Source organism: Leishmania infantum, chromosome 35, assembly GCF_000002875.2.
Source record: "Leishmania infantum JPCM5 genome chromosome 35".
NCBI lineage: Eukaryota > Euglenozoa > Kinetoplastea > Trypanosomatida > Trypanosomatidae > Leishmania > Leishmania infantum.
In genome coordinates, this window is record NC_009419.2 from 962,532 (window position 1) to 986,221 (window position 23,690).

Sequence of the window (23,690 nt, forward strand, 5' to 3'; positions counted from 1 at the left end):
AAGAGACCGGCAGCTTTAAGCTCCATTGACGCTCATGCAACGGCCTTCCTCGCTCGTTTCCTCGTTTTTTTTTTCGAGGGGGCGCGATCTTCTACGGCTGCCCTCTCGCGTATGCTCTGTTCCTTCTCAGACTCACTCACCCTCGCACTAATCTGCCACGCACCGACTTAAGCGCGAAAAGGGTGAGAGAATATACTCGCCCCTACGCTCTACGCACAGAGGGAACTCGGCGGTACCACGCTGCTGCGAGAAGGACCACAGTGCTGTATTTGGCCCTGTACGATGGGATACGAGCCGCAGCTGTCACTTTCTGACCCACACGCGCGCGTGTCTCTGCCTCTGCTGCCGCTGTGCGCAGTCTCCCATCCACCGAGGATAAGCCGCTCGCTGCAGGCGGGGAACTGTTAAGGAAACAGTACTCGTCGACAGGGCGCAAGCATTCGAGAGAGAGGTGCAATAGATTTGTAGACACGCGGTGGGAAGGGAGCAGCACCGCTGAGTAGAACGCTCGTCTTCAGCTCCATCCCTTGCTACGCCCTTTCTCGCGCAAAGCGATCGGTCGACGCGGAGGTGCTCCCGCGCAGGTAAGCGCTGCGACCTCTGCGATGGCCTCTGCCTCGTTGGCTGCGGCGGCGAGGGTTGCAGCTCGTGATGACCCTTCGCCTTTTCCGCAACCACCACGAACAGCAACGCAACGTCCTTGCTTGAACGTGCTGGGTGGACTGCAGTGCACGCCGTCCCGTCGCTCGCTGAAGTTTTCTGCCAGCTGGCATGCGCGGCAGTTTCTCGCCTTCGACACCGCAATCAGCCGCGACGAGCGGCTCTTCTTGTTTATGGAGCTCTTTGTGTTCCGCCAGCAACTGGTCGATCGGCGCGTGCTGCCCGACTTCCAACTCGCCACATACGCACCGGAGGAGCTTCTAGAGGTGCGCGTCATCACCGACCCGCGCCACCCCGCTTACGGGCAGGCAGGCCTCTTTGCCAAGAGCACGATCCCGTCCAACACAATCGTCACGCCTTACTCCGGCTTCATTGAGGTCTTTGCCACGTCGTGCAACTCTCGCACGTACACGATGGGGTTTGGCGCCGTCGGGGACGACTATGCGCTCGACGCGGAGTTTGTGGGCAACTATGGCCGCTTCGCGAACGACCCGCGTGGCGTCGGAACTCTGCAGGCGAACCTCTCCGCTGAAAACCGCTTTAACAACCGTGGAGAGTCTTTCACAGCACTCGTGTCGCGGCGACAGATCAACCCGGGAGAGGAAATACTCATGTCCTACGGCAAGGCACATCGACTGAGCGCGACACCATGGATGAACGTCCAGGGAGAGCCCATCATGCGACCACGTCTCGGCGGTGTGGTACCGTTTCCGTCTTTCCGCACTGAATCTGTCTCCGCTGCCTCTGATTCGACTTCTGCGCCCCCTGCGCTTGCCACATCGTTGCCGCAAAGGTCTGCCGACAGCGCCAAGGCCGAGGGCAGCTGCGCAGCGGAGGGGCCAGGCGTCGCTGCCGGCAGTGCCTCTGCGACAGGTAGTTCCGCCTCAGTATCCGAGGCTGATGGCTCATCAGCGCCGGCAGTCGACCGGGCGGGGATCACCTGGAGTGCGCCTAACACGAAGCAGCCGCTGGCGCGGCCGAGGTGCTTGCCTGACGTGGCTAACGATCTTCTTTGGGAGTGCACGCAGTGCGGTATGTGGTCGATCTGTGAGGCGTCCACGGCGGATGCACCGCTGCGCTGCGCTGCTTGCGCCACCCCAAAGCTGAGTGGCGCACGGCTAGTGAGTCTGCTCAGCAGTCCAGCTATCACACAGGCGACGTTGCTAGCAGAAGCAGGGCTCGACTCTCAAGGGCCCTCTGCAGCAAGCACCTCCACGCCGCCGCAAACGCAGGTCTCCGCTGCGCCACTTACCTCCTCTACTAACTTCAGCTCTGAGCACACCGACTGGCCCATGAACGTGCCATTTTTACCGTGGCAGGTCTGGGACGCCGCCGTGCCGCTGACGGTGCTGGCGAAGCACTCGCGCTTCGAGACCCAGAGACACATATTCGTGTACACGGTCGACACCGGGCTGGGCCGAGAGAAGCGCGGCCGCAGTGTGCTTGACGCCAACGGGAGCGGGCCCACAGTGGCTGCACCGATGCCGCCAGGGGCCCCCGACGCGGAGCAATCGCAGGAAGCCCGTCCTTTCAAGGCGAGCCGATTCCAGTCTCATTCCCGCAACGCAGATGACGCCTCGCTAGCGGGGGTGCGAGTTCGTGACGAACACCCTATTGTCACAGAAGAGAACCGGACCGGTCGTGGCCGGTGCGGCAGCGCCGCTCACGGCAGTGGCCGCTCGAAGCGCAACGCGCTGTGGGAACGACAGGGCGATCTGGACTCGGAGGAGCTCGCACTTCTCACCCCCGGTATTGCGGCGCTGCCCTTGCTATCATCTTCCGTGTCCGCATACTCGCCGGCGCATGCTCTGGCCTCTGCCGCCTCGCCGACGAAGCTGCCTTTTCTCGAGTGGACAGCGTCAGCGAGCGGAGAAAAGAGTACTTCCACAGACGAGCACTTGGGCGTTGCGCAGATCGGAAGTTTCACCGCGGTCGCGTCGCGCGACACAAGCGACTCCGTTGCAGGCATTTTGACACGACCCCCGCTGTCTTACCTCTTGTCCACGACGCAGGAGGTAGACCGGCTTGTTGTTCTGCACCGTGCCGCCGCCAGTGGGCCGTCGCCGGTTGCTGAGACGTCGTATTCGCCACAGATGACCCTTGTCCGCCGGCGCTTGCAGTGCATGACGCGCAGGCTTTTCACTGGCAAAGCGTTTCAGCCAGGTGACGTCGTCAGCTACGTTGGCGGCCTCGTGCGGCAGCGCGGTGACACCCGATGCCGCGCGTCCAACTCCTGCCTCGAGATCCCTCTTCGCTTCTTTCTGCCGCCGCGACTGCGCCGCCGTTGCGGCGGCGAGGCTTGCTTGGCACGCTCAGGAGATTCGCCGAGCGACGCAGCGGAGGACGCGGCGTTGCAGACCTTCTGTGACCGCCTCGATCGACTTTCCCTTGTTGTGACAAACGAGTTCATGTACTGCCCCTGCCTCGTGGTGGAGGTTACGCGGGTGAAGGATAGGGCGGCAGTCGCAATGACAGAGGTGAGCGGCTCTGCCAGCGATAGCGTGGGGTATGAGGACGAGGTGGATGATGCACTCGAGTCCTGCAACGTGGCCCTCGTGCTCACGCTGGACGCTCTTGGCAGCCCCTTTGCCTGTGCGGTGGCGATTAAGCCCATCGGCGCCTTTGAGCCTCTCCTGGCGCGTGCGCAGTAGCAGTAGTCACAGAGACGGGCGTCTCAGCAATCTTAGGCGATCTCCGCGATGTGTTTTCCATTCTTCCAACCTCGGCGCCATTTTTTCTTCTGTGCTATTTCCCTCACCCAGCATATTCTCTCGGGCGGTCGCCTTGCCCCTCTCGTGATGCCGCAACATCCGAAGGCTGCTGTGACTGGCTGGGAGTGCTATGCTACTCTGCAGCGGCAGGGCTTCCCTGGAAGAAGTGGCTGCGGCACGCCAAGCAATGAAATTGATTCGAAACGTGTAAGCGTGTCGCCCTCGCTACCACTTGGGCAAAAGAACAACACACGCATGAATGCCTCTTCTCCGCTACAGTGACAGTGAGCTCTACGGCTCACTCGTGCACGGTGCTCTGTGCTTGCGCGAGCGGCCGTGGAAAGTTTTAGGCAGAGGCATCGAAGCGCGCAAAGAGAACAATATGCGATACCCCCTCCCCTCCCCCACTCTCACGTGCACGGGCTCCAGCTGGCCTGCGAAGCGATGGGAGCGCTCATGCATCACTCCCGCGCGCATGCAGCTGCCACTCATGATACGTCTATACGTCTTCCTTCCCCTCCGCTCTCCCTCCTCCCAATCGTCACTGTAGCTATCATCCCCGAGCTGTCCTTGAGTCCTCCTCTGTTTCGGGGCTCAGTATCACCCAAACTCCACTCGCGCCCACACACACGTCTACGTGTGTGCCGCTCGCCGTCTCTCTTCTCATTTCGCGTGTATGGCGAATCGGTATCTCGGCGCGTCCCCACTTTCCCATCTCCATGAACACTCGCGGCCTTCCTCCCTCTCTTCCCCTCATCAAGTCTCCATAGGAGTGCGCGCCTTTTTCTTTCCGCCGTGATAATTTTCATGCGGTGTGCCGGTGCATAGTGTCGTGTGCCTTGCTCTTTTCCTCTTTCGAATATCTGTTGCTGTCCGTGTTGCCCTGGGGTGCGTGTGGATCGGCGCCATTCGTTTTCTCCCTTTTCTGTTTCGCGCCGCGCACCCTAGCGGCTCTCTCTCCCTCCCCTGCTTCTCTTCGTCACTCACCACTGAGGCACCCCCTCACCCTGCAGGGCTGACCGGATTCCTCTCACCCCGCCTCGGGTGCACGCGTTCAACTCTCCTTGTTCGCCTTTCTTTCTTTCCTGCGCACTGTTGTGGTTGTGCTTTTTTTTTCGGCGTGTCGCACCGCTTTTTTTTTTCTCTCCGCGGCGCACGCCTTTGTGTTTTCGTGATTTTTCCATTTTCGTTTTCTTTTTCACTTGGCCTTTCGTGAGGAAGGCGGCGAAGAGGGCGAACGCAGAAAAGAAGGGACGGCTCAGCAGATCGTTTTCTTTCACGCACAGAGAGAGAGAGTGCGGACGAGGAGGAAGGAAGGAGACGAGTTGTCGCGGCAACAAGGGTTGAAGGAGCAAACGAGCGAGAAGCACAGAGGCAGAGAGCGTGAGGCGAGCAAAACGCACTCAGGGAAAGGTGAGTACTTCCAGACTTTTCACGGACACTCTCTGCGTCCGTACACTGAGGCTGCTGCGACTAGAGGAAGCGTTGCAAGGGTCGAAGCAGTATTGCCAATATCATTTGTGCTCGTGCCCTCACTTCCGTGTCTGTAGCAGCCTTTTTTGTTTTTTTTTTATTTTTCTGGGCCTCCTCGCCTGTCAGCTGTGTCTTGTGTCTCCTTCCCGTTTGGCGGTTTTCGTTCATCTCTCCCACTCCCTTTGATTCCGTTGCCTTATACATTGGCCATCTTTTTTTTTTATCTTTTTTTTTCGCTCGTTTCTGTGGCACGGTGAGGGAGCTCCCCGTTTTGCGTGTGGGCGTGCACTCTTTCTTTTTCTCTGGCGTATGTGCGTGCGTTTTGTGCGTCGACTGCATGTTTTTGTTGTTTGCCTGCCATTTCACTGCACCGCGCGTATCCCCTCTTCTCTCGCCTTTAGCGTTTTGCGTCTTTGTAAAGAGGGAACGAAAAAAAAGCGCCCTCGGCCTGCTCGACTGCTGCTGTTCATGCGAACAGGTGTGCTGAGACGTGCCAAGGTGTACCCGTCACTCACTCTTTCGCTTTTGGTGCATGTAACACGCCGGTGTTCTCTTTTTGTGCTTCTAAAGGGTCGCTTTCGAGTCCTGATTTTTCTTGTTGAGTCTGCTGCCCTTCCCTTTTTCGCTTGGTTCGCTTTGGTTCTTTTTTTTTTATTACTCTCGCCAGCCTTTCGCCGACATCGCCGGCGGCCTCCATCTCGGCAGGAGACGGAAAATCCCATTTGTCGATTGGCATACACGTGGGCGCCGTGGCTGTCATGAGCGGAAGTGGAGCGACAGGTAGCGGCAGCGCCGCAGGGCTCTCCAGCAGCACCAACACCAACTGTAAAACATCTACTTTAGCGCGAAGCAGTGGCAACAACACGAAGAACGGCTCGATCAGCACAGGAAAGAAGCCAAGAGGCACCGCAGCTGCTGCTGCGACGACGCAAGAGGCGTGCGGTAGCGGGTGCTGCTATCACGCAGGCAGACCGACCAGCCCCACTCCTACATCAGACGAAGTCAGCGTGGCGAGCTTGACGGCCGACACGGCAGACAGCGGCCCGTCGAAATCGCCATCGACCCCAACAGAGACGATCGGTGTGACGCCAGCAGAGAGCCTCATGACACTTCATTCACCGGCGGACACACCGGCTCGAGCGCGCGAGCCGCCGCATGCCTTCGCCACGTCGCTGCTGAACCTCGAGGTGAAGGTGCTGACGCAAGCTCTCGGCGCGGAGAACCAATGGGGAGAACAGGGTGATGGCCGTGTTGTGTTCAGTGACTTCACCATCCGCGTCATCGCGTCTGGCGTCGGAAAGGATGAGCCGCAGAAGGAGAGTAGGGCAGCCGGGTTGACTTCCTCTGGCGCCGCTGACGCAGCCACGGCAAGCGGAAACGGCGGCGTAGGGGCGGCGCCACGGAAGGGCGTGGCCACCTCGGATGCGTCGGCGCTGTCGAACACGGTCTCGGAGTTCGAAGAGGACGACACGGCCGACGAGTCGATCATTCTGGAGGACACCATCAGCAACGACACTCCATTTGTCGGAGAGAACTGCTGCATTGTATGGAACAGCTTTGAGAAGCAGCTCTCTCTGTGCCTCATGTATGCCTCGGAGGAGGGCTACTCCGCGTCATGGAGCGCGCTCGTGGCGCTGCAAGATAAGAGCTACCCGCCGTTCCGCTTTGACCTCCTAGAGCGATGCCGGCCAGTCAGCGAGCGGACGGCGCTGGCACCGGGTGACAGTACGTCCTCCGTCACCCCATCAACGGCGGCGACCGACAAAACAGAGGAGGTGGTGCTCCCGTACTCGTACTTCATCCACACCAAGTACGACCCCCCACTCGGCTTCATCGAGCATCACGCCTTGTCACTCTCCATCATCGAGCACCGTCACGCGACGAACCCGGCTCTCTACGCGGACAAGGAAACGGTACTGAAAATGCTGAACATGGCGAACGCTGACCTGCTGGACTACCTCATATCAGAGGACACGTTTCCGCTGCTTCTCTCGGGGCTGCAGTGCACGGCTTCGCCGTGGAGCTGGTCGGTGCCGGAGCCGCTGCGGCTGCTGCACATACCTGAAGAAGTCATCACGCTCATCCGGAAGGACCGCTGGATCGGCTTTCTGCAGAACACAGCGCTTCCGAGTTGCGGCGCCGCAGACTCGGTTGCTGAGCTGATCGCCAAGTACGCAACTATGAGCCGGCGAATCCGCAACGACATTGTGTGTGCGTTGCTCACCTGTGACAGCATGTTCTCGGAGGCTTGCGAGGCGCTCCGGGTCCTGCCTCAGGTGACCCCAGCGACGATGAGCGGTGGGACGAGTGCGCGCAACCGCGGCCTGTCCGTTGAAGCCTCGTCGAGCGCGACCTCTCTCAGCTCTGAGGGACGCTGCAGCATGAGTGCAGTAGGGAACGGCGCGCCGTCGCCCATGTCCACACCACCGGCAGTCGACACCGTGCCCTCGACGCAAAAGGCGGAGCTGCAAGTTCTCGCTCACCTACGCTTCTTCCGCGAACTCGTCACCCTTAGCATTGCCGAGCTCGGCCGTGAGATGGTCGGGCCGATTGTAGGCAAGATTTATCAGAGCGGTCTGCTGGAGCCGCTCTCCCTCGTGGCGGAGCGGTTCGCGATGCCCAGCGGGACAGCGGCGGCGTTCGTCAAACACATTATGGACGGTAGCGGGGGCGCACTGAACGGTGCCCGACGCAACGGCGGTGGCGGCTCGACCTCCAACTCGAACGGCGCCGCCGCTGGTGGCACAAGCAGTACCGCCAACTGCTACTCGCTTGCGGTGGAGCAGGAGCTCGCGGCAGTGCTGGATGTCACGCTCGTGCGGCTGAACGAGCGGCAGGAGGAGCAGCTAATGAATGAGCACGTGCGATCGCCGATTTTGGCGGACCCCGTCAAGTACAACGGCATCGTCACATTCATGCTACGCCAGCTAATCATCGGGGGTCCTATCGGGACAGCCTTCGCGACCAGCGGCACTGGCACAAGTGCGACTCGTTCCTCCTTGTCCATCTTCCCGCCACCAAAGCGTATCCTTCGAGACAGCATGTCCTCCACCAACCCATTTGCGCTCTTTCACGTCCTGGGACTTCACGATGACGAGGGGTCTGCCGCGTCGGAGCGCAAGCTGGACTCCGAGAGCACGGGCATCCGCAATCGGTTTCACAATTTCATCATCACCAAGTACATTGCCCACGCCACGCGTGGCGTCATGACGCCGGTGCCGCTGCCTCCCTCTCTCGGCGGCGTCGTTAGCTCGGCCCGCAACATTCCCATCGTGCAGTTTAACAACGCCAACACGTCCCAGAACGGCGGCGCTAGGCCCATGCATCAGGATGGCAACGAGAGCAACACCGGCAGCGCGACCGTTGGGGTGGCGAACACTTGCCCGGCAGCTGGTGGCGGCGGCGGCGCCGGCGGCTGCAGCGGTGCGGCGTCCCCGGTGTTACCGCTGCCGCAGGGCATCACCCCCGCGCTCATCCGGGTCCTCGAGTACATGGTGAACCTCACCAACAACGCCAATCGCGAGTTGATTCTGGAGACTGTTTTCCACTACAAATCCCATATTTGGCACTTCATCGAGGGCGTGTGCGACACCTTGTGCGGCGCAAACGGGGCCGGTGCACGATGCCAGGTCGGGCTAGATGTGCTGTGCGGCTGCGTGCGCTTTCTCAAGGTCGTGGTGACCCAGATGACGGTGATCACGGCAGAGGTGGATGAGAATCCGCTGTCGTCGTACGCGTCGTCACGCGAGCCGCTGTCGCCGCAACTCGTCACCACGATTTGCCGCCAACTCACTGTGGAGAGGGACACATTTGGCTACCTCTTGAAAGCATACAACGAGCTCGGTGGGCGACGCCGCGATTCTGTCTTCCACTCAAGCCTGCTATCAGTGCTTGACATTATAGGCAAGTACTCCGCGCACGAGCCGGAGGACAGCACCACGAACAACCTACGCGACGTTCGCGACTATCTCTTCTTCAAGCATTGCACACGACTTCCGGAGGTGTTCGCCAGCCGTTACCGCGAAGCCCTCCTGAGCGAAGTGACCGTGCGCCTTGGCCAGGAGGCGACACACTCGCCGAACGACAGCGTCTCTGTGCTGAGCAGCACTGCAGGCAGTGAGCTGACTCGCTGCTCTAGCAAGCTTCGCTTTGTCGACGAGGTGGACGCAGTGTCAGGCGGTGTGGACGGCACGGTGGTGCCCAGCAGTGTCGTGAGCCCTGCCATTATGGTGAGCATGGCGAACGCGGAAGAAAAGCAGCGTCGACGCAACGGCCGCTCGTCGATGGAGCAATGGAATGCAACGGCTAACATTGTTATGGGCTCACCATCGCAAGTGCGTTCTGTGGCTTCCTTGGGCTTGGCGGATGACCATGGTGCGCGGGCTTCTTCCTCATCCTCGCCACCGAGCCGCAAGAGCCCACCGTTGACGATTAGCATCACCCGCCCAGGTAGCGGTAGCAGCAGCAGCAGCGGCAGCGCAGGTAGCTCCCGCGAACCAGCTGGTGATCTGCTCAAGGTAAATGCCGCTCAGCACAATGGCTCTTCCGTGAATGGTGACGGGCTGCTTGCTCAGGCCAGTCCCCCCAGCACAGTGGCGCCGACCGCCCGTAAAACCGACACGGTGCTGCGGCCGACCGCGCCGAAGGAGGAGAAGCCGCCGGCGCGCCCTCGCAACTTCGCGAGCGTCCTCGAAAACCCCTCGCGCACCAACGCCGCGGCCTCTGGCGAGCAAAGTGGCAGGAGTCGGGGCACGCCAAACGCCGCTGCCAAGCACGCGCCTGCCTCTCCGGAGGAGGTGCTGCTGAGCAGAACTGGACAAAGTTCCGTGCCGCAGAGTGTGGAGCACGCCAATGGGACGGCGCTACCACTCAATGACAACGTTGTCCTTCCGAAGATCAAGAAGCTCCTTTCAACTGGCGGGAAGCGCTCGTGAGATGAACCTTTGGGGACCCTGCCCCCTTTCGGTGCTGTCCACAGAGCGGTCTGACAAGTGCGCGCGCACACTTGCTAACGCCTGGTGTCGCGAGTACGTCCCTGCTGCCGTGTTTCTCCAGTGCATATACCAACCCGTGACACTGTTTCGTCTCTTATCCCCTCGTCTCTGTGTGCCGAGCGAAACTTCTCTCGCAGGTGGCACCTGAGGTGTGGCCGCGGCGCTCTCCACCTCATGCCGGGTCTCACACATCCTCCGTGCTCCCTATTTTCCTCCTCAAATTTCCCCCGCTTCCCTGCTTTCCTCTGTCTCTTCCTAGCTTCGCCATTCGATTCTTCATTGTGTACGTTTCCATTGGTTGTTTTCCCTCCTCCCCCTTTTTTCTTTGTTTTGGCCTCTTTGCTCCCTTCTCTCTGTTGCCGTGCGTGCTCTCTGACCAGGCGGTGCATTCGACATGCAGGGATTACTGTCATCTCACCTTCTCCCTACATAGATGCGCACATGTGTATACAAAGGCCGAAGCTTAAAAACGAAAAGGAACGCAGCAAGTACTCGTGACCTGTGAGGAGTGCCTCAGGCCCATCTTCTGCTCTCTCTCTTTTTGTTGTTGTGTGTATGCACGGCTGTGGAAAAAAGCACATCGGCACGGGTGTTTTCCTTGGTGCCTCCCCGCTATACTCTGGTTCTCTTCTCCTCCTCCCCTCCATCCCGCCTCCCTTCTCCTCTCTGCCACTCTCCTCACCACCACCCCACGGGCCCCTTCGTAATGTAGTCTCTTCGGTTTGTTTTGGGAACACGTTATTGGGCTTTTTCTCCCTTTCTGCATCTTCTTCCTGTCTTGTTTCTACTCACGTTTCTGTGTTGCTTTTTTTTTGTCTGTCGCTCTGTCTGCCCCCCTCCCCTTCCCCCCTCTCACTCGACTGCGTGCGTCAGCGCTTCTCCTTCGTCCGCTTCGCGAGGCAATGGGGGGAGGTAGGGCGGGAGGGACGTTCGAAGAAAACGAAACACACACACACACACATTCACAGTGTCCCAGCACAGAGCAAGAACAGAAACACGAGAACAGCACTGCACTTCTTCCCCTCTTTTTATTCGGTTGTTTTACGCCCCTCTCTTGTTTACTGCCATGGGGCCCGCTCTCTCCCCCCCCTTGCCTGCGTGTGTGCGTGCGCGTCCGCTCTCGTTCTGTTTCCGTTCCCTGTCTCGTTTCAAAGTGCGCTGTATCCTTCGTTGTTGTTCATTTGCTTTGGCTTTTCAAAGTCATCGACGTCGACGCAGTAACAGGGCCTTCGTCCCTCGCTTCCCTTTCCTTTTGGGGGAGAGGGAACTCTCTTCTGATATCGCTTCTCCATGTAAAAGAAAAAAAAAAACATAAACAGCAGCTGTGCGGGCGAATTAGTCAACGTGAGCATGCAGAAGCGATAGACGACGACGAAGCAGCGCACACGCGTGGAGACGGAGCTGCTAGAGAACGCACATTCACTGCGCGCTCTCATGCATAATAAGGTAAGGATGGGGACAATGAGCGATCGAGCCAGAACGCATAGCTTCGCACGCGTATCAAGAGGGAGAGGGAAGGAAAAACACGAGTGCGCTGTCGTCCTTTAGTATGATCGCGAACCTAGTGACGCTTGCGACCGTGCGCTCTGATATGCTGCTCGCTTCTAGTTGTTCTCAGACGTGGACATCATTTTTTTGTGTTCCGTCCAGTTTCCCTTTCCCTAGCTTGTGCAGTGGCTCGTGTAGTCCACTCTTGCCATCCCCTTTTTTCGCACTCGCATGGGGTCTGACCTTCTCTCTCTGCCTGTGTGCGATTACCTCTCTCTTCCTGGTCGCCGTTTCTCCCACTTTTTCTCACCTTACACGTTTTATAAGGCCACCCAACACGATGGTGCATCACACGCGCCCTGTGTGGTTTCCTTCTGAATCAGTGACGTCTCTTTACTTTCTTTCCTTTTTTTTCGCTTTCAAGGTCGTGTAAGGTGTGTGTGTGTATGTTCGTCGCCGGCGAAGATGGTGACTGGCTCGCATCGACATATCCTTCCACATGGGTGCGCCTCCCCTTGTCTCCCCGCCCCCATGCGCCACTTACTGTTCTACTTCTCTCCTTCAACTTGGACGAGGGCTCATCGCGTCGCAGCAGCGTTTTTGCTGTCCCTCTGTACTTTTTTTTTGTTGATCTCCTTCCTCAGTACGCTTTCATGGATTCTTCTTTTAATTTTTTTTTATGGCCTTTTGCGTCCGCAGACGGGGTCACTGGGACGCCGCTGGACGTCGACCTGGAGCTCGAGCGCTTCTTCTATGAGTGGGGGCTTCCTTACCACGGCACGGAGCGATGACTGCGCGATCCAGCTCGCTGGCCACCTTGGCGAGGGATATGACGTGATGCCACCAGCCATCACAGACGCCTCATAATGCCCCTTTCAGAAGGGGGGGGGCTCGAAACTGTGCCGCGCCCTAATTGCCAAATCGATCCGCAAAGAGTGCGTGCCCACCAAAGCGGCAGAGAAGCGAAGGCGCGAGCTTCAGCGTGCCGCGCTGACCCCCGCCACCACAAAAACCACAACAACACACGCACAACTGCACAGTGTCACTCAGGGATAAGAGCAAGCCTCATGTCTAGAGTGGTCTCTCAGGCCACCAGGAGTGCTGTCCCGTCTGGTGAATGCTCTTGTAGACGATTCTGATGCGAAAACGGATGCAGCTGGAAGCAGCTTTCGTGAACGCAGCCTGCGCGTCTCCCGAGCATTCCCTTCGCTCGCACATGCCCATTAAAGAGCCAGACTCGAGGGATGGATGCAGTCCCGCTGCGCCCTCACTCCGCCCCGCCCTGTCACGCCGACCAGCACCCGGCGCGAAAGCCCCTCCAGCGAGTAGCCTCGCGACGACTGCGCGATCGTTCTGCGAGACAGGTTCCAGCAGCGCCAGCAAGGGACACAGAGACAGCCGCTGCGTTTGTCGACCCTACCGACCGCACGCTCGGCTGCGCACATCACGGCGCCTCAGAGGCCCAGCCGCGCCCCGCACCACACACGCCGCACCATGGCTCTCCCACACCATCGCCCCCGCCCCCCCCTCTGTGTTCGCGCCGCCCACAAGAACAAGTCCAAGATGGCAAGGCGTGCATGCCCAGTCGCACAACCATCCCTCCTGGGCCCTCTTCACCTCATGATGGTAGTGGACCCCCCGAGCGTGCAGCGCAACCGGACGCAGGCACGGCACCACGCCATCTGTGCTCATCACACCACACTCCCCACATTCTCCGCGGGCAAGGATGTCATGCAGGCCAAACTACGATTCGTCCTCTGCAAGGTGTCGCGCTGGACACTGGAGCACGCCAGGCAGCTGGATGAGCATCCCCCAACACATGGCGCACACGCGCCGGTGCGCGGCACCGCGACCAGCAGCAGCTCTCCGCTGCACGCAGTCACCTCATCACGCACGTCTCATCCGCGCTGCACAGGCTGCCCCCGTCGGTTGCCTGTCGCTATCCCCACCACACCCTCTGTGCCCACACACAACGGCAGGCTGTGAGCTCTCTGTATGCGCGGGCGCATGCGGATCCACCAGCCCCCTCTGCCCGGCCACAGCCCCGCGACTGTGAAGGGCGTGCGGGTGGAGAGGAGGTTTGGAGCGTCTTCCTGCCGCCGCCGGCGCAGGGCAGTATCCGGACTGTCGCGGCAGCATGCGGGCAAGCCATCCAGGCACGCTCCCCCTCTCTCTCCACCTCCCCCAGGCAAGAACGCCGTCTTGACGCAGGCCGCGGGATGCCGCAAGTGCGAGCACGGCGCGCAGGCGCCGTGGGGCACAGCCGGCACGGTGTACCACACCCAGGCACAGCATCCGGCGGTCAGCGGAGCGCGAGTGAGGGGCGCGAAGCGGCCCATGCCGATCACCCCCCTCCCCCGACGAGCATGCCTGCGAAGCATGCGGCACAGCCCGTCTGCATCCCGACGGGGCGGGCTGATGAGGCGCAGACGCCGGAAGCATGGCGAGAGCACCGCCGAGCCCTGCAGACTCCCACGCGACGAGTCGCCGCGCCGGATTACGGAATAGCGCGACTTGCAGCGGCTCTGGGCGCAGAGGCACGGCACGCAGGCCGGGTCTCAGAGGGCCCTGCCCCGAGGCTGGCCCGCCTCCTCCTCGAGCTCGTGCGGCGTGCGCGGTGGCCGCCCCCTGTTACGCGGGCGACAGAGACGCCGTCGCCACTGCCCTGGAGCGCAGGACGCTGCAGGCGACCCTGCTTGGATCGAGGCATGCGCCCCAGCGGAGGCCCGTCTGGCGCCCGAGGCGCATAGCACGTATGCGAAAGCAGGGACGGGGAAGGGCAGGCGGAGCCCGTTAGATGCACGGCTCCGGCCTTGAAGGCAGGACGGTTCGTCCCAGACGACGAGGGTGCAGCTGTTGTGCGGGAGAGACAGATGCGCGGTGGTTGCGTAGGCGAAGATTTTGCTGCCATGTGCTTGTTGGTGGAAGGACGCTTTGACGAAAACGTTTTCTTTTTGGTGTTTGTTTCCTACTTGTAACTGTTTGCATAGTTGCCACCCCTCCCCCTTGTTTGCGCGCGCGCGGTGGGAACAGCGAATGTGTGGAGAATCTCGAGGAGCTCTTTTCTGATGAATGCTCATGTGCCAGTTTGTACGTGAAGTAGGCGTGCGCGGCGTGATGAATGTTATGCCTGCTAATGTAAAGTAGTCGCAGCTTGCTCTTGTATGGGCTTTTTTTTGTGGTGCATACTCTTTTCGCGTCTTCCTGCGTTGCCTATCTTATTGATGGCACAAGTGTGTCCAATCCCGCAGGTCGCTTCGACGCAGCGCCATCCAGGGCCTGACGGTCAATATCAGCAGCGATACATACCTCTGACCTCCTCACATCGTAGGTACTCGACCCTGTCACCATCAGCAGTAGTACCGCATTGGAAGGGAAAAGGGCCGCTGAGCTCCCCCCCCCACACACACAGAGTGAGCGCTGCGCTCTGAGACACTGTGCGCTTGAGGTGTGCTCTCTGTCACGAAGCGATTTCGGTGCGGATGTGAAAAAAGGGCGAAAAACGGAGACAGCGCGTCCGTTTGTTCAGAATTGTTTGGCGATGCGCATGTGGTGGTTTGCTCTCTGCGCATTGGGGCCTGGAAAGGAGTAGTTGATCTTCGGGTAGAATAGCATTGACTTCCTGGGTGCGCACGTTTTTCGTTCCTCTCTCGCTCTTTGTCTGTCTCTATGTCTTGGTGTATGCCAGCACTGCTCGGTTGTGGCGCATTTGATGCAGGACGTATAAGAAGCATCATTATTCTATTTTCCACCGTGCGCCTGTCCTCGTTGTGCCTCCCTCCCTGTGTGTGGTCGCATGTGTGTGTGTGTGTGCTCAAGGATATTGTTTCTTCATTGCGTTTGCTATTCATGCTGTGCGTTGCAGCGGAGTCTCTATCTCTCTGTGTGTTTACGCAGCGCCCCTTCTCCACGTTCCCGCCCAGCTGCCTCCCCCTACGCGGTCGCTTTCTTTGTACGTCTTTTGTGTTGCTGCCGTCGTCCCCTTTCGTCGTATATTGGTGTGCTGCGATCTTCATCTCTTGCCTGCTTTGTTTTGCATCTCTGTCTCTCTTTCTTCGACTCTTGTACTTCCTTTCTGCGTGTCGTGGCGTGCGCATGTGTATATATGTGTGCGTGTGTGTGTGTGTGTGCGTTCCATTCCTTTTAAGGCCCCTTGCCGCCGTTCTCCCCTTCTGTTTTTCCTTTTCGTCCCCCTCCCTCACACTCTTTTTCTTCTCTCTCGCTATTTGCGGCTCTTCTCCCTCTGGCAGCATCCGTCACCTCGCCGGCCTCCACCGCTCTATTACCACGCTTCGCTCAACTCTACCATTGTTTCGTTTTCTTTCTCCTCTCCGTTCTTCGTGTGTTTTTTCCTGCTGTTTTTTTTCTCTTTTTTTTTGCGTGCGTGTCTATCTCTGTGTGTGTCTGTTGTCCCTCCCTCCATCTTTTTTTTTTCATGCACACCACTGTGGCCATGGCGCCGTACAGATGATACAGAAGAAAAGGCGCACGGAAGATAAACGAGATGGCCGCGAAAAAAAAAGAAAACGAACGGCGCGCTCGACACCGTCGGTCCTCTCGTGCTTTGTGTGTGTGTGTGTGTGCGGTACAAATGCCGACCGTGCAGCGATCTGCTTCCTGGCTGACGAAAAACAGCCGCCTTGTCGTCCGCATCCGTGTCAAGTTCCTTTGTCGCACTCTTTTGCAACCACACAAGTGAACTGTTTCTTTCCCTCGTCGCTGATCGTCCGGTTTGCTTCTGCTCCCCCTTCCCTTCAGCTCCCTCTTCACTTTCTTTCTTCCCTAACATCGACGCACGCGCGTTGGCCACCGCATGGCTTTGCACGTCCACCTCCTCACCTCCGTGCGCACACACAAACACACACGAACACAACAGCATCCGCACCTAAATGCGCAGGTACTCATTCTTGGGCAGGCACGCACACATCGGTAGACTTGCCTTTAAAGACGCATCTGTGGGCTACAGAGCAATCCACTTGCCGGGGCGACGCCGAACTCATCATCAGTTGTTCTTCTAGCCGTGTACTCCTATTGCTGCTGCTGGTGCGGTAGCGGTGTTGTTGAGAAGGCAAAGGTGGTGCAATCTCTCCCGTTCTCCCCTCTCACCACGAAAACACAGCGTGAAGCCCCAGCGCCAACCTGGCGCTTAATTCTGCCACGGAGGCCATGCAGACATCGCAGTCCCTTCACACAGCGCCAGAGGAGGAGGAGGTGGAGGCCCCGCCGCAGCTGCCACTGTCGGATGGGCGCTGCTACGCCTGCCGCCGGTGCCGTCGCATCTTGTCAGAGGTGCAGTGGTACGCGACGGGTTGCGTGGAGTGCAGCGCAACGATGGGCGTACCGGACCGCGACAGCCTCCTTGACTTTGCAACCCCACACTTTCACAACTTCATCGGCCTCATTGCACCAGGGCAGTCGTGGGTCGCGCGTCTAATCATGAAGAGTCGCGAGCCTACGAACGGCATATTCGCCGAGACGCTGTCTGACGATGAGCCGGAGGATGAGGAGGATGAGATGGAGCCCTACGTGAGGGACGCGGACGAGGAGGAAGGGCCAGCCTTGCTGGATGGAGAGGACGGCGCTGCCGAGCCCGTGCATGAGCTGGCTGCAGAAGCTCCAGAGTAAAACGGGGGCCCCTCTCTCCCCTGCAAGAAAACAAGTGTGCTGACCCTCGTTGCAGCTCGCCGTCGCGCCGCTTCTGGCTTGTTGCGCAAAGACAACCATCCATGCAGCTGAGCATCCTGTGTGCCCAGCCTGGACAATTTCTGTGCCACTTTATCGGGAAAGATGCCGAGACCCGCTGCGTACAGAGATGGCTTGCGTTGTGCCCCCCCCCTTCCCCGCCTACCACTCCTCTTTGTGTGCTGCCCCGTGGTGTGAGGACCGTGGTGCGCAGGTGGCGTACGCGTCTGCGTTTCAGCGGTTTTGTTGGAGCACCTCTATGCAGCTGCGTTTGTGTCTCCGCTACCCACCGGTGCGTTGGGCTTCTCCCGTTTGCTCCGTTGAATACGTGCGTGGCTACGCGCTTCTTGTTTGCCTAACACGCTCCCTGGACGACGAAAAAAAAATAAGAAAGCGAATTGAAATCGCCATCGTGGACCGTGAGCCGTGCGCGTATGCGACAAAGAGCGGTGCTGACGTCGACGAGCGGCAACGCGAAGGGATCGAGCCGGACATTGGAGAGCCGCTTCTCGTCTTGTTTTCCATTCACGTTCGACTGGAATAGGGAACGGGGGGGGATGTACGGCAAAGACAACATCTCTGCTTCGGTTAGCGAAGTGATGAGTGCGTGCCTTGGATGATGCGGCTGCGTTGCCAGTTTCCGCCGATGGCAGCGTCTGCGTTTCTTCGCCTCTTTTGCTGCGTTCGTCTCTGTGGACGAGGGAAGCTGATCGCACTCGCTGTCCCGCCATCCCTCTCCCTCTCTATACCGTCTTCTCACTCGCTCGGTTACACGTTCTCCCTCTGTTGACCGCCCGCACCATGGCGCAATGCTTGATTTCCGTGCGTGTGTGTGTGTGTTGGTGGTGGTGGTGATGGTGGTTGCGAGTGTGCGTGGCGCACCCGTTTGCACCGCCACACCGACGCATGGGCCCCCTCCCCCTCACGCTTTGTCGACCATCTGGACTATCTCTCTCTCTCCCCGTCTCTTTTCGCGCACATCTTCGGATATCGCTGCATCAGACAGGCTGCCGCTCGCGCTTCCACCCTCCATTCCGGCGTGTTTCGATTAGAACAGTTCGCAAAGACACCTTGTTCCGAGAGGATCCGCCGCGATATTTCGGATTGCAAAGAAGTCAAGCCCTCCCTCCCGCCAGAAGCGGCAAGTGGGCTAGTGGACAAGGGAGTACGTCACACGCCCTTCCTCTCAATAGCTGGCAGCGTGTGGACTGCTGTGCCCTGGCTTGCTCTGCTCGTGCATTGAGGTCTTCTTTTCTCTCCATCGATAAGGACGTAGCGGTGCCCCGGCACAGGTGGGAAGAGAATGCACAGCGTTTCCGTGGCAGCTGCGTCTCATGTTACCGCGGTCAACTCCGCCTTAGCGCGCGGCGCTGAGGCGTCCTCGGTCGATGATCCCTCAATGGCAAACAAGTTCGAAGCTTGCTGCCGCGCCCTCAGTCACAAAGTCAATAAGGCTGTTGTGGAGCAACTCCCAGCGCTACAGAATGGCTCCGTTGTGGACCTCTCACACAACTACGTTGGCGCCGCCGGGTTGCAAGCGATTGCGGTCATTCTTCAGCACAACCCAAACGTAACCGAGGTACGCGCACCGCGCAACGGCCTCACGAACGACGCAGTCGTCCTCTTCTGTCGCGCCATGCGAGGGCACCAGCAGCTGTCCGCGTTGGACTTGTCCGACAACCCGGACGTTTCTTTGGCCGGCGGGCTGGCCCTTGTGAACCTGGCACAGCAGACACCGTCCCTGCGTGTGGTAAAGTTGAATGGCACACATGTGCTTGCAGCGGTGCTCGATAAGTTGACGCACGCTCTCGAGTACAATGCGTCGCACCACGGCACCACCTCGCCCGGTGTTGTCGCTGCACTGTCGACTGCAGCTGTGGTTGCCTCATCGTCGACGTCGCCATCAAGCGCTGCTGTGGCGATGGCTGACGAGGCACGGACACTGCAGACTCTTCGCGCGCGTGTGGAGGCGGCACTGGAGGAGGGCTATCTAATCCCGCCAGCATCCCCGCAAACAGGCTGGCGTGTTCTCGATGTGCCCATTCTGGCACCCCCACTGTTGTTCGACAACGAGGTGCGTCTTTTGTGCAACGAGGTGTTCCCGCGACTCAACCAGGAGTTCGCCTCGCACCGTGTTATTCTCTGCCCCGTCGTCGTCGGCGGCGGTGCAGGGGCCGTCGAAGGCGATGACAAGGTCAGTGATAGCGCGGTTCGGCGGCGGCCTCACCGCACAGCCGGGTCGTACAACCGTGCACTGCACTTCCGCCCAGTCAGTGACGTTACCTCCATCGTTGAGCGCGGGCGGTTTGTGACGATCGAGCTCGTTGGCGACCTCCCCGGCGACTACGCGCAACTCGCGGCGAGTGCCATGCTGAGATTGCAGGGGATCCCGCAGTCTACCCCCCAACGGGTAGAAAGCCATGACGACGACGAGCCTGAGGAGGCCGCCGCGCCGCTTCAGCCGGTGCTGTACGAAGCGCATGAAGCCGCGCTGCGCTACACTCGATGGCTGCTCGTGGCGACGCGCCGCGACACGGGGACGCTTAAGGTGCCCGCCGCACTAGCGCCGCTGCTCACCGCCGACCCGATCATCGCACACCCAGACCGCCACCGGAGCGTCGTGCGCACGATTTTCGTCGCCGACGAGGGCCCCTCCCCAACTGCTGCGGGGCCAGCGAAGGTAGCGGAAGGCAGCAGGACAGGGGCAACATCGGCATCCGGTGCTATCCCCACCTCGCTCGAGTGGGACTACGCAACGGAAGAATATCAATGGAGGCGGCACGTGGACTGGCGGGAGCATGTTGTGGCCACGGCGCCGGTGGCGGAGCTCGTCATTCCGCAGTACACGGCCACCTTCGACTGTATAGACGCACAGGGTGGCGTGCGACTGAAGCACCTTGACGGGTTCCAGATGGCCGTGTATGCGCGACTCCGCACTGTTTTGGAGGCCTGCGTCGCCGCTGAGGCGCGTAAGCGTGAAGCCAGGGAGGCAGCCGAGTCGGACGCCGGGGCAAAGTCACTAAGCCGACTGCTGCGGAGCATCGGAACGCAACGGGCGAGGGACACAACGTATATACAGGCCCTGGCCGCTGCCAGTAGCGGCGCGGCGAAGAAGAACCTCATGAACCGCATGATAATCTACGCTGCGAACCCGCCTAGTCGCAACATGTTGCTTTTGCACGGCACGGACGCCGCCTCGCTCGCGAGTCTTATGGCGCGTGGCGCCGCCCGCCTGCAGACGCTTCAGCACGCGTACACGTTGGCCGTCTACACGGCACGCTCAGCTCTTCTGCACGAGGAGCCGACAGAGCTTCGCAGCGTTATGACCCACGTTGTGTCTCAACTGACGAAGGACGCGGCGGTGCTGCGCTACGTGAATGCAGAGGTCGAAATCGAGCGCTTGAGCGCGTTCTTCCTGCAGGTCATATCCGGCTCTCTGGCTAGTAAGAACGTCGGCAGGCCGCCGCATGCCAGCGCTGCGACGACGGCAGCGGCCAGGGCCATGTGCGAGGCAGGGCTGCCAGGGTACGTGGCCCAGTACACCTTGAACACCGACGAGGAAGCCAGCGCTGGCAACACGGCCTCCGCCCACGCCTTTGTCGTCCTGCTGGACGGCTTGGAAGAGTTGGCGATGCCGGTGCAGCCATGTGGTGCCCTCGTGCACCCGCCAGGGAGCAGCGGCAACATTGCTGGTGGCGGCGGCGCGGAGCCATCCAGCTGGTTGACAGAGAGGACTGCTCAGATGTCCTTTTCGGCGGCCCCGTCAGGGGTGACGTCCAAGACTCAGTCGAAGCCACGGAAAACGCCAATGGACTGGCTGCTGCCCCGTGCACTGGCTCGCTACGTTCGCCTTATCGCCAGCTGTCTGTCGAACAGCGCTGCCTTTTCGTCTTTCGACCACCTTGGTCGCGATAGTGTGGACATGCTTAGCTTTGGTGCGGTGTCGGCGAACGAGGTGGAGCAGTACCTGTCTCCGGCTTCCCTCGCGCGCGCTGGCCTTGTGTTGTCAGAGGACGAATACGAGTGCGCTCGCAGCAAGCGCGATGCCCCGATTGCGGAGTACATGAACTACCTGCTAGATGCCGCACGCAACGTGCATGAGGCACCTGGATTTCTGACGCAGCTGCAAGTGATTCAGACGTTCCCGGACACCCTTCAGGAGGCCGCGCAGGGCGTGTATGATCGCCTCGTGCACACGTTTGGCCTTCCCGTCACCTGCCATGTTCTGGGGTTGCTGATGGCGTCCCGGTGGGGCCTGTTGCTGCCGGAGCTGCGCGACCTTTTGCCTAGTTTGTCTATGTGCCGACTGCAGGAGCTGCTGCGGTTGCTGCGGCCCGCCCTCGAGCAGGAAGCACCGGTTGCAGCAGCGGAGATGATGGGCGTCGGCAGCGGCAACGTGCTGCTTGGTGCTGTACGCCTGACTGCCCCGTCGTTCCTCGAGGTGGTGCAACGCGAGTCCCTTAAGCGAGTCGCGGATGAGCTGCAGGCCGAGAACGATCAACGCGTCTGGCATACGCAACTGGCACAGTACTATCTCTCTATCGTCTATCGATGGCTGCAACCTGGCGCGGCGGCGGACGCGGTGCCCGCCAAGGTGCGTCGCGTGAACGACGCGTCGGCTGCTGAGGCGTACGTTCGCCCTGAAACGCAGGCGCTGCATCGACGCGCCATGAAGGAGGTGATTTATCACATGTCGCAGAGCGGCGACTTCTGGTCGAGGATGGATGTGACGATCTTGTCCGTGCCTTTCATGGAGCAGGTTTACGAGTTCGGGCTGGGCTACGCCTACCTGCGCGACCTAACGGCAGCCTTCAACGAGCGCTACCAGCGCCACCTCCTTGGCGAGGACATCGGCGAGCCATCGTGGCAGCAGCACCCGCTCGCCACTGAAAACGACGGAGCCGAGATCGCCGCGGTGGCGGCAGACGAGGCACAGGCGAGCAGCACTCCTGCGTCGGTCGAGTCGAGCCGCTACGCCCTTCCTGCAGTGCTGATTCGCATGCGAGACTATATCTGCTTTGCCCGCCAGTACGGCCTGCTTCTGTCTCTGCATCCAACCCTCGTGGCGCAAGTCGCATTGCAGATCCCGGCGAGCCTCCTGAACTCTGTCCAACGTGATGCCGTCACGTTCCTCTGCCGTCAGCTGCAGGACAACGGCGGATTTGGGGGGAGCAGGGCATCTCTGTCGCGCGTCTTCTTCTCCATGACGCCCGCGGCAGCTAAAACAGAAGGGAAGCAGCCGATTCATCTGCGTCCCATCACGTGCGCCGCCTTCCTGCCGAATCGACTCTTTGTGGTGACGGCTAGCAGTGATCGCTCGCTGGCGTGGGTGAATCCAGAGAGCGGAAAGGTGGCGTGGTACGCCCGGCAACCGACGGCAGCGGTGGAGTCGCTCACGGTGTGCCGCACTAGTGCTTACGTCGCTGCTGTGTCGGAGGATCGCACGGTGTGGGTGTACGACGGCCTCCAGGGCACTCTCGTCTCGCAGTGCCGCGGAAGCAAGTGGTTTGATGCCCCCATCGCGTCCCTCACATTCTCGGCTAGGGGTCGCTATCTCTGGGTCGTGACAACGGACGCGCGCGTGCGCTGCTTTGCCTGCGAGTCTGGCCAGCTGCGGTGCACGATGAGCTTGTCGAAGCTGCTGCAGGTGTGCGTCGATGAGGCATCGGCTAACGGGGAGAAGACGCAGCTGGTGGGTGCAGGGGCTACCGCAGCAGAGGAGGGGATGCCCCTCGCCTCTGGTGAGTGGCGCCATCGCCGCCACTATCTGCACGTGCTCGTAGACGCTGAGGACGACGAAGTGTGCACGACGGTCGTGGCAACGGAGCTGCGGCAGTGGCGTCTGCGTCCGTGGGATGAGCTACTGCCGGCGACAGAGGAAGTCGGCCAGCCAGCACACAAGAGCACAACCCTCATTGCATGTGAGATGACAATGCGCTGCTCTCTTAGCAAGGCGCCAGCAAGTGCCTCGGATGGTCCGTTAGGGTATAAGTTCATGAAGTTATGGGAGCCGGCTAGCGTGCGGCCACCCCACATGTGCATTCTGGCGGCGCCACACACCGAACCCGAGGTGCAGCTATTCACGCTGGAACACACCACTGGCAATCCACGGCTGGTGGTGCGGTTCCCGCTTGTCGCGTCTTCGAGCAGCGACTCAGGCGCGGCGCCAGCGGCACAGGAAGTCTCCCTGATGTGCACGTCGCCGGACGGTCGATGGGTCGCCGTCGGGTTGATTGGCGGCGCTGTCAGCCTCTTCTGCATCGGCGCTGCATATCACGCGTCGCAGAGGCAGCAGCAGCACCAGGCGGGCGGAGCCCTGGTGTGTAGGCCGACGTGCGTCTACACGAGTCTGATGCCGACACCAGGTATGTCGGCAGCTCCGCTGCGCTCTCTTACGTTTCACCGCGATGGCCTCTTTTTGTTTGCACTTGGCAACTGCCTTACCTGCTGGCGCCTGCCCGACGCCGCTTCTGTGACGCTCCAGACCGACGCAGCGGAGGCCGTGCGCAGCACCGCAGATGGCCAGTACTTGTGTTCACACACACCGACGTGTCTCGCCGTGCTGCCGCCACCGACGCCATGCAAGAGCGACGCGGAGCTACCTAGAAACATCGCTGAAGTGGCCGTCGGCGATGACACGGGCCACGTGACTCTACTCACGTTGTGGCGGCAGCTCATCTAG

General features: G+C 60.2%; 4 protein-coding genes across 4 annotated transcripts; all 4 read left to right on the plus strand.

The window, feature by feature from the left end:
* Positions 1-833: 833 nt before the first annotated feature.
* Positions 834-3,311, plus strand: LINJ_35_2420 (conserved hypothetical protein; the record flags this gene model as incomplete). Its single annotated transcript, XM_001469029.1, has 1 exon — positions 834-3,311. One exon carries the CDS (start codon positions 834-836, stop codon positions 3,309-3,311), a length of 2,478 nt encoding a protein of 825 aa, XP_001469066.1.
* A 2,636-nt stretch (positions 3,312-5,947) lies between these two features.
* Positions 5,948-9,778, plus strand: LINJ_35_2430 (hypothetical protein, unknown function; the record flags this gene model as incomplete). Its single annotated transcript, XM_001469030.1, has 1 exon — positions 5,948-9,778. The coding sequence occupies one exon, from the start codon at positions 5,948-5,950 to the stop codon at positions 9,776-9,778; it is 3,831 nt and encodes a 1,276-aa protein (XP_001469067.1).
* Positions 9,779-16,492: 6,714 nt separating this feature from the next.
* Positions 16,493-16,951, plus strand: LINJ_35_2440 (conserved hypothetical protein; the record flags this gene model as incomplete). The annotated part of the gene is made up of 1 exon (XM_001469031.1): positions 16,493-16,951. The coding sequence occupies one exon, from the start codon at positions 16,493-16,495 to the stop codon at positions 16,949-16,951; it is 459 nt and encodes a 152-aa protein (XP_001469068.1).
* A 1,360-nt stretch (positions 16,952-18,311) lies between these two features.
* On the plus strand, positions 18,312-23,690 carry LINJ_35_2450 (conserved hypothetical protein; the record flags this gene model as incomplete). The annotated part of the gene is made up of 1 exon (XM_001469032.2): positions 18,312-23,690. One exon carries the CDS (start codon positions 18,312-18,314, stop codon positions 23,688-23,690), a length of 5,379 nt encoding a protein of 1,792 aa, XP_001469069.2.